The sequence below is a fragment of the Labeo rohita genome, chromosome 11 (assembly GCF_022985175.1).
Source record: "Labeo rohita strain BAU-BD-2019 chromosome 11, IGBB_LRoh.1.0, whole genome shotgun sequence".
NCBI lineage: Eukaryota > Metazoa > Chordata > Actinopteri > Cypriniformes > Cyprinidae > Labeo > Labeo rohita.
Genome location: NC_066879.1, coordinates 25,096,007 through 25,111,088, shown reverse-complemented (window position 1 = coordinate 25,111,088; position 15,082 = coordinate 25,096,007). Strand labels below are relative to the sequence as shown.

At 38.7% G+C, this 15,082-nt stretch overlaps 1 protein-coding gene across 1 annotated transcript; it reads right to left on the bottom strand.

Annotated features, from left to right (window-relative positions):
• Positions 1–186: 186 nt before the first annotated feature.
• On the bottom strand, positions 187–15,062 carry brpf3a (bromodomain and PHD finger containing, 3a). Its single transcript, XM_051122601.1, is given in 14 exon segments — positions 187–1,534; positions 1,623–1,777; positions 4,551–4,636; positions 4,721–4,806; positions 5,150–5,228; positions 5,341–5,919; positions 7,570–7,842; positions 8,010–8,322; positions 9,461–9,589; positions 9,737–9,868; positions 10,200–10,353; positions 11,920–13,208; positions 13,210–13,461; positions 14,764–15,062. Coding segments are annotated over 13 exon segments (3,663 nt in total). The 5' UTR covers positions 13,414–13,461; positions 14,764–15,062; the 3' UTR covers positions 187–1,350.
• Positions 15,063–15,082: the final 20 nt, after the last annotated feature.

The window sequence follows — 15,082 nt, the reverse complement described above, 5'->3', positions numbered from 1 at the left end:
TCTATAATGTTCTCTCACTGTAGACCACTAAGGAACAATTGCATTAAAGCAGTAATGCTTTCTTGAACAATATAAAGCTCTACAGAGCTGTTAAATTAAACCTTCTCAATTACCATTTAAATAACTTTTCCATAACCACTCCAAATAAATTAAAATGACATGTACAAAGTTTGTCATTAATTTACATTTCAGATTTTAAAAACACATCTGTGCATATTTTCTACATACATGCATTTATATTTACAGTGATCGCCAACCCACAATTACAAGCTTGTCAATAAACATCCTTTCTTTAAAATGAATGGCACATATTAACTTAAAAATTACACAAAACAGGTGCAGGGTGTAGGTCATGCCAAAGAAATTCATATTTTCATTCAGTGGCATTTCGCAGTAGGTTAAAACCGCCATGGTAAACGCTCAGAAGTTGAAAACTGATAAAGACGAAAAGCATATATGAACACGCTAGAATGATTAACCAGTAGCTCTAAGAGAAACAGGACTTTTTTTCTGAACATCCTCAGTTGAGAAACGTATCCAAGTAAACAGTTACAAAATGCATTCTAGCACAAAGTTCCTGAAGCGCACTGTCCGAACACCCTGGCGCGTTGGCAACATAAGTGATACTATCACCTCACATTCAATAAAACTGCCAAAAATGGTGTGACGAAAATGAGTGGCAAAACATTTTCAACATAAGTGCAAATACAAGTGAATTTAAAACATTCTTAGAAATCTCAGCTGAAAGTTAAAGGGGTCATCGGATGCCACGAGTTGATATGATCCTTTAGGGTCTTAGTGAAAAGTCTATAACATACTTTCGTTAAAATTTCTCAGTGGTAGCGTAAAACAACACCCTTTTTACCTCAGCCTTGTTCACGGCGAGCCGTTTTGTTGCATGTTCCTTTAAATGCTAATGAGCTCTGCTCACCCCACCTCTCTCTAACTGAGTTCAAAGCTCACTCAGGGCGGGTCTAAGGTAAGACGGCTGTGTCAATCAACTATCGTGGGAGTGGCTTTGGTCCGTGACGTCACACAACCAAGAATCTGAGTATGGCCCGATTTGAAAAACAGGTTATGGATTTTTATAGGGATCATTATAGGGTGGTTGTGTACACACACTGCCAACACACATTTGTGTTCAAATAACATGTAAAAGTGAGTTTTGCATCCAACGACCCCTTTAAAAGTTAATTAAACCCATTTTGATTTCGTACGGAGGGTAGGAAAACGACAGCAGAATTATTAAAAGAGCTTATAAATCTGCTTTTCATTGATAAAACATCTGCATGTTATGAACGTACCTTCATTGGTATCTTACAGTCAGTTTAGACAAACATTTAATAGTCTTTATATAAAATTTGAGGGGTTAAAGGTTGAGTTTTCCTTCACGTGGCTTAGGTGCGTCATCGCCCTGTCGTACGCCATGTGCACTGACTTCCGCACATTCGGCTTCTTGCCCTCCATCAGGCGCAGTCTGTCTACGGTGTCGTCAATGCCCATGTGATGGAGCTTGTCCAACGGCAGCCACTGCCTGTTTGTCAATTAACAATAAAACAATGAGTTTAATATACTTACAACAGACTTGAAATGTGTTTCATGAAATGCATGTTTTACTTTACCAGGTTCGTTTCGTATCAAAAAACAGCACAAGAAAGAGTTTTTCTTCAGTCTCCTCCTGTCTGCGTTTACCCAGATCCAAAACGTCTGTTGGAGGCACTGGGATGGGAATGCCGTTGTGAAGAATTCCTTCTCGGGGCATATCAGGATTGACAATCTGTTGAAAACCATTATCACTTGAGGCTAGGATAGGCTGGATATATTAAATCATGTATTCAAAAGTGACATGTACAGTTGAGGTCAGAAGTTTACATACACCTTGCAGAATCTGCAAAATATTACAGTTTTTCTCAATTGCTTAAACACATTTCTTGAAATTTTTCACTCTTTTTTGTGAAACTCCAAACACAAATTTGGAAGTTCTAACTCAATTCCCCAAACTTACTATATTCAGGTCAAAATGAAGCTCTCCAATCAAAACAACTCAGTCTTGCTGAAAAAAAAACTTGGCTCTCAGACACGACACACAAACCCTTAAAAATGATGAGATCAATTCAAAACAATACTACGAAAACTGGTTATAAGTGTTGCTTGGGGGAGAAAAAAAACAAAATCACATGAAGAACACAACAAATGTATGCCTTTGCAAGTGTTTTAATCCTTAAATTTATTGTACTGTAGAGTACAGCACAAAACAACAAACAACAACAAAAATAATTATTCCGCCCCAGCATCTTGTCTTTGGTCTGGGACAGGCCAAAGAACCTCCTCAACATCATCACAGACTAAATGCCAATCAGGGATACTGATTTAAAAAAGACCGGATGGGATTCACAGTTACACTTTTAGTGGTCTGACAAAAAAATATCAAGATAAAAAAAATAAAAGAAAAAGAAAATACAATACAAAGTCATTGTGAAACAGAAAAGAGAAAGAAATATGGGCAAAGGCGGAAATATAAATTAGAAAGTCCACTGTCAGAATGTTTAACTCATGTGTCCTCTGTCTATATATGCTTTCTATATATCTATATATAGTTGAAGGTTCATGAGATGTTGAGATGTACGTTATTTCAGCTATTTCAAAGAACTGCTTTATCATTGGTTGATCTGTAGTCTCTACATTACTGAAAGTCAATATTCACTTGAACAGTTCATGGCAAATTTACAAAAAAAGTAGAATAGAAATGTGTAGAATATGCTTGACAGTTTAAGACAACTAGATCAAAAATTTAGCATTTACTGTAAAGACACATGATGAGCTAATGACTTGATGTTTTGAGGGGTAAGACTATAGCACAGAGAACTATATACATGTAATACATTTTGAGCAACATGACAGTAGGAACTGATAATGTAGGAACTGCAGACAAATCAGTTGCATAATCAGTTGCATGAACGTACCAAAGCAAACGCAACTTGTTCAAAAAAAATTAGAAACATTTTATGATGTGCACAAGTGACTAGGTGATGTGGAGGTTGAACAAGTAGTTTTGAGAATTTCATTTCTGATCTGAGAAATGCAGATGCAAACTGTAAGCTGACTTTAGCCCTTTTATCTACATCGAAGGTTCTGATTGGTGTGTGATAAATTTTGCCTCCTAGTGTTTCCACTTGGGTTACTGTGTGCTAATTGAGCTCAAACTTTGCAGACTTGAGTGAACAATATTGAATGCTAGTGCTTTCTAAGTGACCACATGGTGTAAGCGCTAAGAAATGTAGGGATTTGTGTGTAGAGTTTTGCAGGAACAGTTCACCAAACCTGACCCATGTGTTAAAGCAGGGAAATAGTGTTTATAGTTCAGGAAAATGGGTGTGCTTTTTGAAAAAATGGCATTATGGTTTTGAAATTTTAGTTCAAAAGACTGGTTATAGTGTTTTAGCAATTGAGAAAAACTGTAATTGTTTTACCAAAATAAGAGGGATCATGCAAAATGCATGTTATTTATTTATTTAGTACTGACTTGAATAAGATATTTCATATAAAAGATGCTGACCTATAGTCTACAAGAAATAATAATAGTTGAAATAAAGTGACCCTGTTCGAAAGTTTACATACACTTGATTCTGATTACTGTGTTGTTACCAGAATGATCCACAGCCGTTTTTTTTGTTTGTTTGTTTAGTGATTGAGTCCTTTGTTTGTCCTGAACAGTTCTTCAGAAAAATCCTTCAGTCCCACAAATTCTTTGGTTTTTCAGCGATGTTGTGTATTTGAACTCTTTTCAACAATGATTGTGTAATTTTGAGATCCATCTTTTCACACTGATGACAACTGAAGGACTCATATGCAACTATTACGGAAGGTTCAAACATTCACTGATGCTTCAGAAGGAAAAACGATGCATTAAGAGCCAGGGGTGAAAACTTTTGAAATTTGAAGCTCTGTAAATTGAACTCATTTTGTCTTCTTTGGGAAACATGCAAGTATCTTTCGTAGCTTCTGAAAGGCAGTACTAAATGAAAAAAAGTTTACACCCCTGGCTTTCCATCTGAAGAATCAGTGAGCATCCCTCAGTTGTCCTCAGTGTTAAAAGATGGACCTAAAAATCATACAGTCATTGTCAGAAAGGGTTCAAATACACAAAAATGCTGAAAAACCAACAAATTTGTGGGACCTGAAGGATTTTTCTGAGCAGAAAACAGCAGACAGTTTAACTGTTCAGGACAAACAAGGGACTCATGAACAACTATCACTAAACAAAAACAAAGAAAACAGCTGTGGATCATTCAGGTAACAGCACAGTATTAAGAATCAAGTGTATGTAAACTTTTGAACAGGGTCATTTTTATACTTTAAATTCAACTATTATTATATATGCAAACATCTTTTATGCAAAACATCTTATTCAGGTCAGTACTAAATAAAAAAATAACATGCATTTTGTGTCCCTCTTCTTTTGGTAAAATAATTAACATTTTACAGATTCTGCAAGGCTTAAGTAAACTTTTGACCTCAACTGTATATATTCAACACCATGTGATCCTTACCATTGCAGGGTATGAGGGGTATCCGCGACATTTTGCCCAAACCAAAGTAAGAGGTTCCATCTCATCATTCTGAGAAGTTTCTTTGCCTACACAAGTAAAGGAAATGATATAGGACCAAAACGAATAAAAAAAAAAAGAACAACATAGTTTAAGGTCTTTGTTGTACTCACTTGCATTAGAAACGCTATTCTCTTCCTCACCAACAGGAACTTTGCTGAGAGCTGGTTTACCACGACTGCGTTTCGGAGGTGAGGAACTGCAGAAAATATTAGAAGACATAGGTTTTTTTCTTTTAAATACAAAGCACTTCCTCGTAATAGGCACCTTGAACAACTCTGATTAGAGGGATCATTCTTGATGTCCTTACAACCTTTCTGGGCCTTGAACGCGTCAGCTGCATTGCTGTCTATGAAGAGCTAGAAACCTCTCAGATTTCATCAAAAATATCTTAACTTGTGTTCCAAAAATGAAGGAAGGTCTTAGGGGTTTGGAACGATGACAGAACTGTAATTTTTGGGTTAGCTATCCCTGTAATGTCCAATCTAAACTGGGACCCAAATCAAAAGCACTCAGTTCAGAGTGCTGACAGCATCTATTACCTGTGTGCTGGGAAGGTGGGAGTGCAGCTTTCTGAATCTGATGAGTTGCCGCTGTGTCTCTTGAGTCCATTTGTGATGCCTAAATAAAAAGCATTAGAGCACTTTAGCATATTAAACACATCGTGGTGGACAGCACTTCAATCATTGGTCAATAAACTTGAGTAATCGCCTTAGTAAAGACATTCCAGTACCGTTCTCTTCAGGTGGAGAGTGGGCCTTTTCTCCTTCGCTGTCGGAGCATGTACTCAGTCCTCTGGATCTAAGCTGGTGAGGAGACGGAGGGGGCGATTTGGGGGCTGGTGATGCTGACAGTAATTTGGCTGGTGTGGCCTGCTTTGGCGACGCATCATTTTCAGCTTTGCTGACTCCATTTTGCAATAAAACAGGCTTGTCCTTTGTCAGTCTGGTTCCGTTTTTAGCTTTCTTGAAGAGGATCGACGTTCGACGACCTACGCCAATCTTGGGTGAATCAGACGGGCTCTCTGCGGAGGAAACCCTGATCACAGAATCCTCCTGAGTGTTGGGGTCCTGATCTTTTGTGTGGAAGTTGTCGTCTTCTTCTGAAGTCTGATCGTGATTTTCTTTCAGGCCTCTTTCTTTTGCTTTTGCCCTCTGTTTTCTGCTGCCAGGTTTATTTGACTGTGCTGGAGTGGTGGTCCGTCCCGTTTCAAGGCAGAACATAGGCGGGTTTGGTGGAGCATCTCCAGGTAAAGGTGAAGAGTCTGGACAAGTAGGTTCTTGCACTTTTTGCGATGTTGATTTCTTTAGGTCTGGAATAAAATGAATGATTAACTTCAAACTCACACGGTTTGAATTCATTTACAATCCAGTACATCACTTACAGTACGTAAGTGATGGATAATGATGTTTTTTTTCTGCCATGGTCTATATTGTGGAAGTTTTTTTGTGCCTCAGTAAAAAAGGTAATTGTGACAGTTTTAAAATAACAAACAGTAACCACAAAAATTTACAGATAATGTACTCACCCCCTTGTCATCCAAGATATTCATGTTTTTCTTTCTTCAGTCATAAAGACTTCAACTGTCTTGTCTAGCTCTGTGTAAACTTTTTTTCCGGTCACGACAGTTAGGGTACATTTAAAAACTTCAAAATCATCCTACATCGCTGTTTTTACCTTTTTTTGTAAAGGGTGTTTGATCTTCTTTGCATGTTCACTTTGTGAACTCTGGATTGGTACTTCTGCAATGTAGGACGATTTTAAAGGTGGAGGAGAAAATGAGATGGGAGTTTTTAGACGTACCCTAACTGTCATGACTGAAAACAAACAGTTCACACACAGCTAGATGAGACAAGCTTTTAAAGTTAAACGAGTATATAAATTGTCATTTAAAAAAAAAAATAAATAAATAACTGATCATTTTGCTAGTTAAGACCCTTTTTCCTCAGCTGGGATCATTTAGGGCCCTAGAAACTGCACTTATACGGGAGCACCATAGAAGTCCATTACATAGAGAGAAATCCTGAAATGTTTTCCTCAAAAAACATAATTTCACAACATAATTGACTGAAGAAAGAAAGACATGAACATCTTGGATGACACGTGGGTGAGTACATTATCTGTAATTTTTTGTTCTGGAAGTGAACTAATCCTTTAACTATAAATATTAAAAATCTTCTAATACAATTTTAATAAAGTAAAATCAAATAAAAGAAAGTATTAAAAAAAAAAACCTAATCTGACAAACTAAAGTGTAATAAACTAAGTACTACTTAAACTAAAACTGAAATAGCTGAAAGCTAAATAAAAATATTAAAAAACAAAATATATTAATTATTTAAATTATACTAAAACAGCACTGATAGTAAACTGCCAGACCTAAGGTCACAGCAAAAAATATGTAGTTACAAATATGAAAAGGAGTTGCAATTATCTTTATTTTTGACCCTGGACCACCACAAAACCAGTCATAAGGGTCCATTTTTTAATTTATAAATTTCCTGAAAGCTAAATAAATACGCTTTCCATTGATGTATGGTTTGTTATGATAGGACAATATTTGGCTGAGATACAACTACTTGAAAATCTGGACATCTGAGGGTGCAAAAACTTGTCCTTTAAAGTTGTCCAAATGAAGTTCTTTAAAGTATATTACTAATCAAAAATTACGTTTTTATATATTTACGGTAGGAAATTTACAAAATATATTCACAAAACATGATCTTTACTTAATATCCTAATGATTTTTGGCATAAAAGAAAAATCGTTAATTCTGATCTATACACTGTATTTTTGGCTATTGCTATAAATATACCCATGCTACTCAAGACTGGTTTTGTGGTCCAGGGTCACTTCTCCATAATATTTTTTACTTCCATGAAAATTATATACAAAAAATTCAGGCCTTTATTTACATTTACACATCCTTTGCACATGATACACCTTGTTTACTTTGCATTACCTGTGTTGGAGGTTATGTAATCCATCTTCTCCTCACTCTTTACATTTTTGCACTTCTCCTCTTTAATTTTCCCATTGAGCAGTCGTGAGTTGCGGTCCTGGTGGCTGATCTTGTGACGGAGGCTGTTAATTTCTCTGCGCAGCAGACGCATGCGTTTTGTGCGACCTCCGCTGGTGCGCATAGACGCCACCAGATCCAGTTTGTCCAGCAGGGTTTTCAGCTGGTCCTCAGGATACATGTGCACACGATTCTCAGGGTCCAAGAGCAAGTCAACTGCAAATTTTTTCATAGAAAGAAAAATTATGAGGTGGTGCTTTTTTTGGTCCTTTTTGAAGTTTTAACATAACATTAAGGTAATCAGATGATGACAGACCTCACATTTTTTAAACATCACAGTTTAATCATGTCATTTTTAAAGACAAGCACACATAAATGTTCACCTTCATCCCACCAGGAGACCGTGGCGTTGTGCATGCTGGGCTTTTCTGGCAGGTGCATGCCTGTGCTGGGATCAAGGCCTATGCTGAGGGCCTGAAGTTGGGCATGTCTCAGAATAGCCCCGCCCACCTCTCGAAGTTGCATGGCAACTTTGTGGAACACTGTGTCGTTGGAGTTGTACCTTAGACAGTTGGATATCATGAGATTGAAGTCCCTTTCCAAGTCAGCCACCGATGAGTATTTATGGGCCTCCAGCTTGTCACGCATTGTCGAGAAGTCCATCGGCTCAGAAACAAACTCCAGATAGTCCGGAACCTGGGAAAACATTAAAGAGGACATATGGAAAAAAGGATTTCCCTTGCTTCCCTTCCTGTGTTTCTTAAAGGTCAGTCTACTATAAAGTCCACCCAGACCATAGAAACTGCAAAAATGGGTAATTTAGACACCATCATGGTGATGACATGACAATGAGCTATATTTATATATACATACATACATACATACATAGATATGTATACATATAAATAGCATTAAAAAAAAATTCCAATTATACTTATGTTATTATACCTTACATCTTAAATCTTCTAAATTTAAAGGGAACCCCAGAAATTAAGACTTGTATGGCTTAATATAACATAAATAATGTCTCTAACTGAAGTAGTTTGGACTGTTTGCACTCCTGTCGCTACTGGCACTTCCTGTCGCTATTTTTACCGCAACATAACTTAGAAAATAAAACACAGATACGATGCTACATTGTGTGGCTTTTGGTTGTAATTTTCAGTCGAAGGGCAACAAGAGAAGCAATGTTAGTTTTCACTGCTTTCCTAGCGATAAGAAGAGCAAAAAAGAATGGAACGATGTCTGTAGACGAATCAAATTTTCTAAAGACCTGCATCTTTGTTCTCTCCACTTCAGCCCTGATGCCTTTGAGATTTTTAGTAGACCACAGCTAGTGAAAGAGCTTATAAACGGCAGAGACAAGAAACGCTAGATGCCATCCTGGCAGAATGTAAACATGCTAACGCTGGTCATGACGATGCAGCCACTGAAGGCGTTTCTAAGTGCGGATTTCACTCGATTTTCAGGCGTTTAGACTCCTTGTGGGGAAAAATTGATGGTATGGCATTTGGTTTAAGCCTACGCTTACATCCACCGCGACCTTTCATATCAGTATTTTATTTTTCGAGTTGTTCTGTGGTAAAAATAGCAACTGGTAGTGCCAGTACCTCACCAAGTGCAACAATTGTACGTCATCAGTGCCCCCCATAGTCCAAAATATGTATAAAACAATGTGGGTTTTCGAAAATAACGTAAATCTTTCATGGGTTTTCTACTACATATTTTAGTAAGAGACCTCATTTACGTTATATAAAGCCATACAAGTCTTAATACCCGGGGTTCCATTTTAAGTGATTTTAAATAGATTTTTCAAAGTCTATAATTTCCTCACCTCCTTCAAATTGACTGGTGAGGTGAAAATATGATCAGTGTCTTTCTCCTGCAGCTGTTCCAGTGTAGAACGCAGAAACACCAGCGCAGGGGTGAGCTGCAGCTCTAGTGCAGCCTGCTGAAGTTTCATCTTACGAGAGAAGAGAGCCAAATTAAATCGATGCTGTGAATTAGTAATTACCTCAGGCCTGTTCTGGCAATAAGTGATGGTTTGCAGAGAACAGGGCCTTGAGAATGTAACAAAAGAACATTACAGACATGAAGGGATCTGTGTCACCTGGTCTCTTTTAAGTCTCTCTCTCTTTCTTATAAGCTCAATAAGAAGTCGAGCCTTTTCCAGGTCCTGACGAAGCTTCTGCCAGTACTTTAGCTCTTCTCTGACAGCCTGCAACTTTGCATCTGGCTCTCTCTAAAAAAAGAATAAAGAAGGAAAATCTGAATACAAAGCAATCTTGGATTTTTAACACACTCAATTAGTGATACTTTTGCCCTATGCAGATTTTTCTGCTCTGATATTGCGAGAAAATGTGCACAACTGCTGCTGAAAAAATTTGAAAACATGACCAAATTACCCATAATATTTTACAAACAAGTGTGAACGACAAGTGCTGCAAATTTGGAAATCGCCAGCGCTTTCTGCTGGCACAGATTTTGTGTGGGCTTGGCTGTTAACAGTTGGAGTACACATTATTTACACTCTTTACTGTCAATAAAAGCGTAATGTGTTACAGCACATTAACCTGCTCAGACTTTTGAGCCTGTAGATGAGAATGCAGCCGGCGGATGAGTGGCACTCCGTTACGAGAGTGACGTTTTAGCAGCCAGTAATTGTGGAGCCTCTGCATAAACTGATTCTTCCTTTCAACAGAAACCCCTGTGCAAATCTTGTTGAGCCTGTTTAAAAATATGACAAAGGCCAACTGTTAAATTCTACATTAAACATTTACAACCTATTTTTCTTCTAAAATGTAAAATATTTTAAATAACACAGGATATTCTATTATGCTAATTAGGATTCCATTAGGATTGTAAAAATCACCCTAGTTCACCCAAAAAGAAAAATTCCGTCATTAATTACTTACCCTCATGTCATTCCAAACCCATAAGGCCGTCGTTCATCTTTGGAAAACAAATTAAGGTATTTTTGACAAGCTTTTTGACCCTGCATAGACAGCAACACAACTGACACATTCAAGGTCCAGAAAGGTGGTAAGAACATCTTTAAAATAATCCATGTTACGTCAGTGGTTCAACCTTACTTTTAAGAAGCTACGAGAACACTTTTTGTGTGCAAAGAAAACAAAAATAAGTCCTTCTATTCTGTGTCAGTCTTCAATGTGCATTCATGACAGTACAATGCATTTATATTGTAGATTTTACATCAGTAATATTTCACTGATGTCACAAGGACTATTTTAACAATGTCCTTACAATTTTTCCGGGACTTGAGCATGTCAGTTGTGTTGCTGTCTATGCAGGGTCAGAAAGCACTTGGATTTCATCAAAAATATCTTAATTTGTGTTCCAAAGATGAACAAAGGTTTTACGGGTTTGGAACGGCATGAGGGTGAATAAGGACAGAATTTTCATTTTTGGATGATCTCTTTCAGTACCAGAATGGAACTAAACCTAAATATGCTCACAAAGGACCGTCTGGTAGCCAGTTCAGAGAATGTCTGTTCTAACTTGATAAGAAAGCTGAAGGTCAAGTTCACCCTTAAAAGCATCTCAATGTTTCACAATAGTAATGCTTTAATACTAATACTAATTAATACTATATATTTTGGTCACTGTTTCCATAATACTAATCACACTATGACCAATCAAAAGATTAAGCTTAGCAAGTGTTTTAACATTTTTGAAAGGAGTCTCTTATGCTTGATTGAAAAATAAAGTAAAAAAAGTAATACTGTAAAATATTTTTACAATATGAAATAACTGTTAATAACGAGGGTGAATTTTCATCAGCCGTTACCCTATTTTCAACGTCACATGCTTCTGATTTGGTGTTCATTAAACATTTATTATTATTATGAATGTAGAAAACAGTTGCTGTTTAAGGTTCTTCTGGAAACCATAATACTTTTTGTTCAGCATACTCTGCTGTACAGAAAATACAAAAGAACAGTATCTATCTGAAAAAGCAATTTGTTGTTAAAATGTAAAATGCTTTACTGTCACATTTTAATCATCCTTACTGAATTTAAAACATTACTGTCTGACAAAATTCCGATGACAGTAGCCTTAAAAGCTATTTACATATTATTTAACATTATTTTCCAGCCCAGACTGTGTTGTAGGAAGATAAACAGCATCAATTTAATTCCATGCTGACTTTAACAATCACTAGAATTGAGTCACTTCCACACTGACTGAAGATAAGGTGAAGATAAGATTCTTCTACATGCTTACAGCTAGGTAAGATCAAAAGACCAGACATAACAGACAAAAAATATTTACCTAAAGGACGGTATCTGTGGCACCAGCAGGAGTGGCACTCCAGTCTTCCGCGAGGTCCCTGCCGGATTCTTCTGCATTTTCTTCTGTTGTGCGGCTGAACCTTTTTTCCGCCCATTCTGGTTTTGCTGCAGCGGAGGGCCTAATGTGTACGACCTCTGACCTCTGTTACCCCTGCCCCCAACCAACCCGTTGTCTTCATCCCCTTCGGTGGCCATTCCAGGAGGTGAGTGGTTCTCGCAATAAGCGGTCTTCTTCACAGTAAAGGTAGTGCCGTTGGTGCCGGTCTCCCGCACGGGGTCGATTTTCATATAGAGACCAGCTCTCTGGGCGCAAGTGACGTGAAACGCCCTGTAGCAGTTCGCTTTGTGGCACTGAATCGATGCCCCCCTGCCTTTCAGTTTGCACAGGTAACAGGTGAGCTTCCATCGCGCAGGAGGAATGTTTTTCACTCCCTCCACGGGCTCCAGGAACACAGTGTTGGCAAAGCACACTTCAGGGATCCATATGGCACAGATGACGTGGGCCCAACTTCCATCGCTGGTTTGCTTGAACGCGCCTCCGCGATTTGGGCAGAGGACGCAATCGACGGGGCGCGACGGGGACTGCAGACAGCGTCTGCACAGCCACTGCCCCTCAGGGATGTAAGGCACCCCGTAACATTCCTGGTGCACAGCTAGGTTGCAGATGTCGCAAAACAGGATGACGTTGCTGTTGAGACACTCATCGTCGAGGCAAACGCAACAGTAGGCGTCTTCGTCAATGGTGCTTTGGGACAGCGTCTGGCTGCGGGACTCCAAAATGGACTCTCGCTCAAGTCGGTCAATCAATAACTCGAACGTGTCAGGTGGGACCGAAGCGTGTCCGTCGGACACACGTTTCTGATTGACCATCTCCAGCCAAGCCATGTCCTCCTCGTCCATGTCATACTCAGCCTCGTTGTCCAGCTCCTCCCCAGACTTCTCTATGTAGCGGTAATAGGCCACAGGAAGAGGAGGAGCCTCTGAAGCCGTGAAAGTGTCCACCTTACGAAACGTAGGCTTAGGCAAGGGGGTTTGAATTTGGACAACCTGGTTTTGCATGCTATACTGAGAGCTTGATTTCTTTTTGGCTGCGTGTTTGCCATCCTTCCGCTTGCTTTTAGACGCGGCTTGTTTGTTTCCCTGTCTCTGCTCGCTGTTCTCTTTGTTACTGTTGCACTCTGTCAGATCCTGAGCCAGCATCTCATCCTCTGTTACCACAGAGAGCTGGTCACAGATGTTTATCCGGTGCAGCCGTCCTTCCAGCTCAATTCTCCACCATTTTCTGAGCTTGTGCATACGTAAGTGTGTCTCTGGTTGTAGAGAAGTTCAGTCTGCACGGAGAAGGCGGACAGAGTAGAGAGTCCGTGTCAGCATGGCTGGATGGACCAACTTGAACCTGATCCTCCTCTTTGACCACTCCTCTCCCAAAGCCTCCAGCCCTGGACTGGCCAACTCGTTTTCTTAACTTCCTCATTGGAGTTGTCCGCTATATAAATGCTAAAATATGAATGGACATAAGTACCTGCAGATACAAAAAATATGTGTTACAAATACTGAGCAGATATTGCTTAAAAAAAAAAAAAAAAAACTTAAGGCAAGACACTACAGGCAAAACCATTTCATGCACTGGTCATTTTTCAATTTTTCACAAGTGGAAAGAAAATAATCAAAATACGAATCTAATCTAATATATTTGCGTCTGAACATATTTTTAAAGTCTGTTTTCTCAAAATGATTTTTTTTTCTAATGCACTGAGCGATAAATTTGTCTTTATATATAATGTGCCAGGTTTTTATAACATTTTATTAAAAATAAATAAACAAATTCTGTCTGTTGACAGCATTTTCTGATTTATGGAGTAATAAAAAAAACCTCTGTACAACCTTTAGGTCTAATAAATCAACGAAATAAAACAATTCTGTCTTTATCATTTTTTATCAAAGGCATTTATGCAAATGACTGCATATATTATTAGACATATTTAAGCATAAAAATGTACAGTGATTATTCAAAGCAAAAGGCATGGTGATATTAGCTAAAATGTTTACATTATTCACCTGTAGTATCTTAGCATCTTAGTCCTGCAAACCTTCTCGGGTTAGTTTTAAAGGTGTTTAGCAATGATAGGAGTGTTATAACATGAGCACATAATAACTGTCAAACGTAGCAGCTACTCTGCTCTTTTGTGGTGTGTCCGCTGTAACGTAAAAAGCAAAACTAAATGCTTTGTTGTAAAAAATAAACATCTTATAACTACTAAAATGAGCAGATACACATTTACAGCATGCCTGTCACTCCATTTGAAACATTGGAAATAAATATATATCAGGCGAGCCAATAGGGTTGTTTGCACATATCACGTGAACAATTCGAGCCAATCACCGGGCAGACCTTCAAAGTTTCCTCGACCCAGTTGACGTAGTTCGGTTGCAGAGCGCTAAATACCAATCCTGAAGCGAGACAGACGAGTCAGCCATTTTAGCAGGGCTGAGGGACAGTCTCAACCTTGATTGTTTTTCCTGATAACAAACTCTGACAGTGTAATATGTCTTATTTACACTTTACCAACCAAACGACAAATAATTGCATATGCCGCTATAGCTATTTGCAAGTCGTTTGCATGCAATGCCGTGTGCGTATCTGCAGAGAAAAAGCACTTGTGTGTAATAAAGCGCCGTGTACAGTCAGCAAAGCAGCTAGTAAATGAGCGCCTTTCGGTGCTGGAGCCATATTTAGCGAGTGCAAGCGAGCAACCGCAGCGCTGCCTGCCCCCGCGACATTACTGTATATAGAAAGCAGTGTAAAATAAATCAGCAAACTTACTCTTTTATCGATCGCTCGAAACGACAGAGAATGCCGGTCATATCCAGGGGCGACAGCGTCCTCTTCTGTAGCGAGACGGGCTTCCTCAACCCTCCATTGATGAGACTTCCCACAAAAACGTTTCTAAACACACATCCCGGCTGTTTACACAACACTATCACCTTGACACGGTGCCCGAGTGTTTCAAATAGGCGCCTGATATTATTGCAGAGTGTATCGTGTGCATTGAACGTTGGTTTGTAATTAAATTGGCAAGAAAAATACGCCCCTTTAGAAAAAAAGGCGAATTCTCGGCGTTGGGTTTGCACTTGGCGCGCGC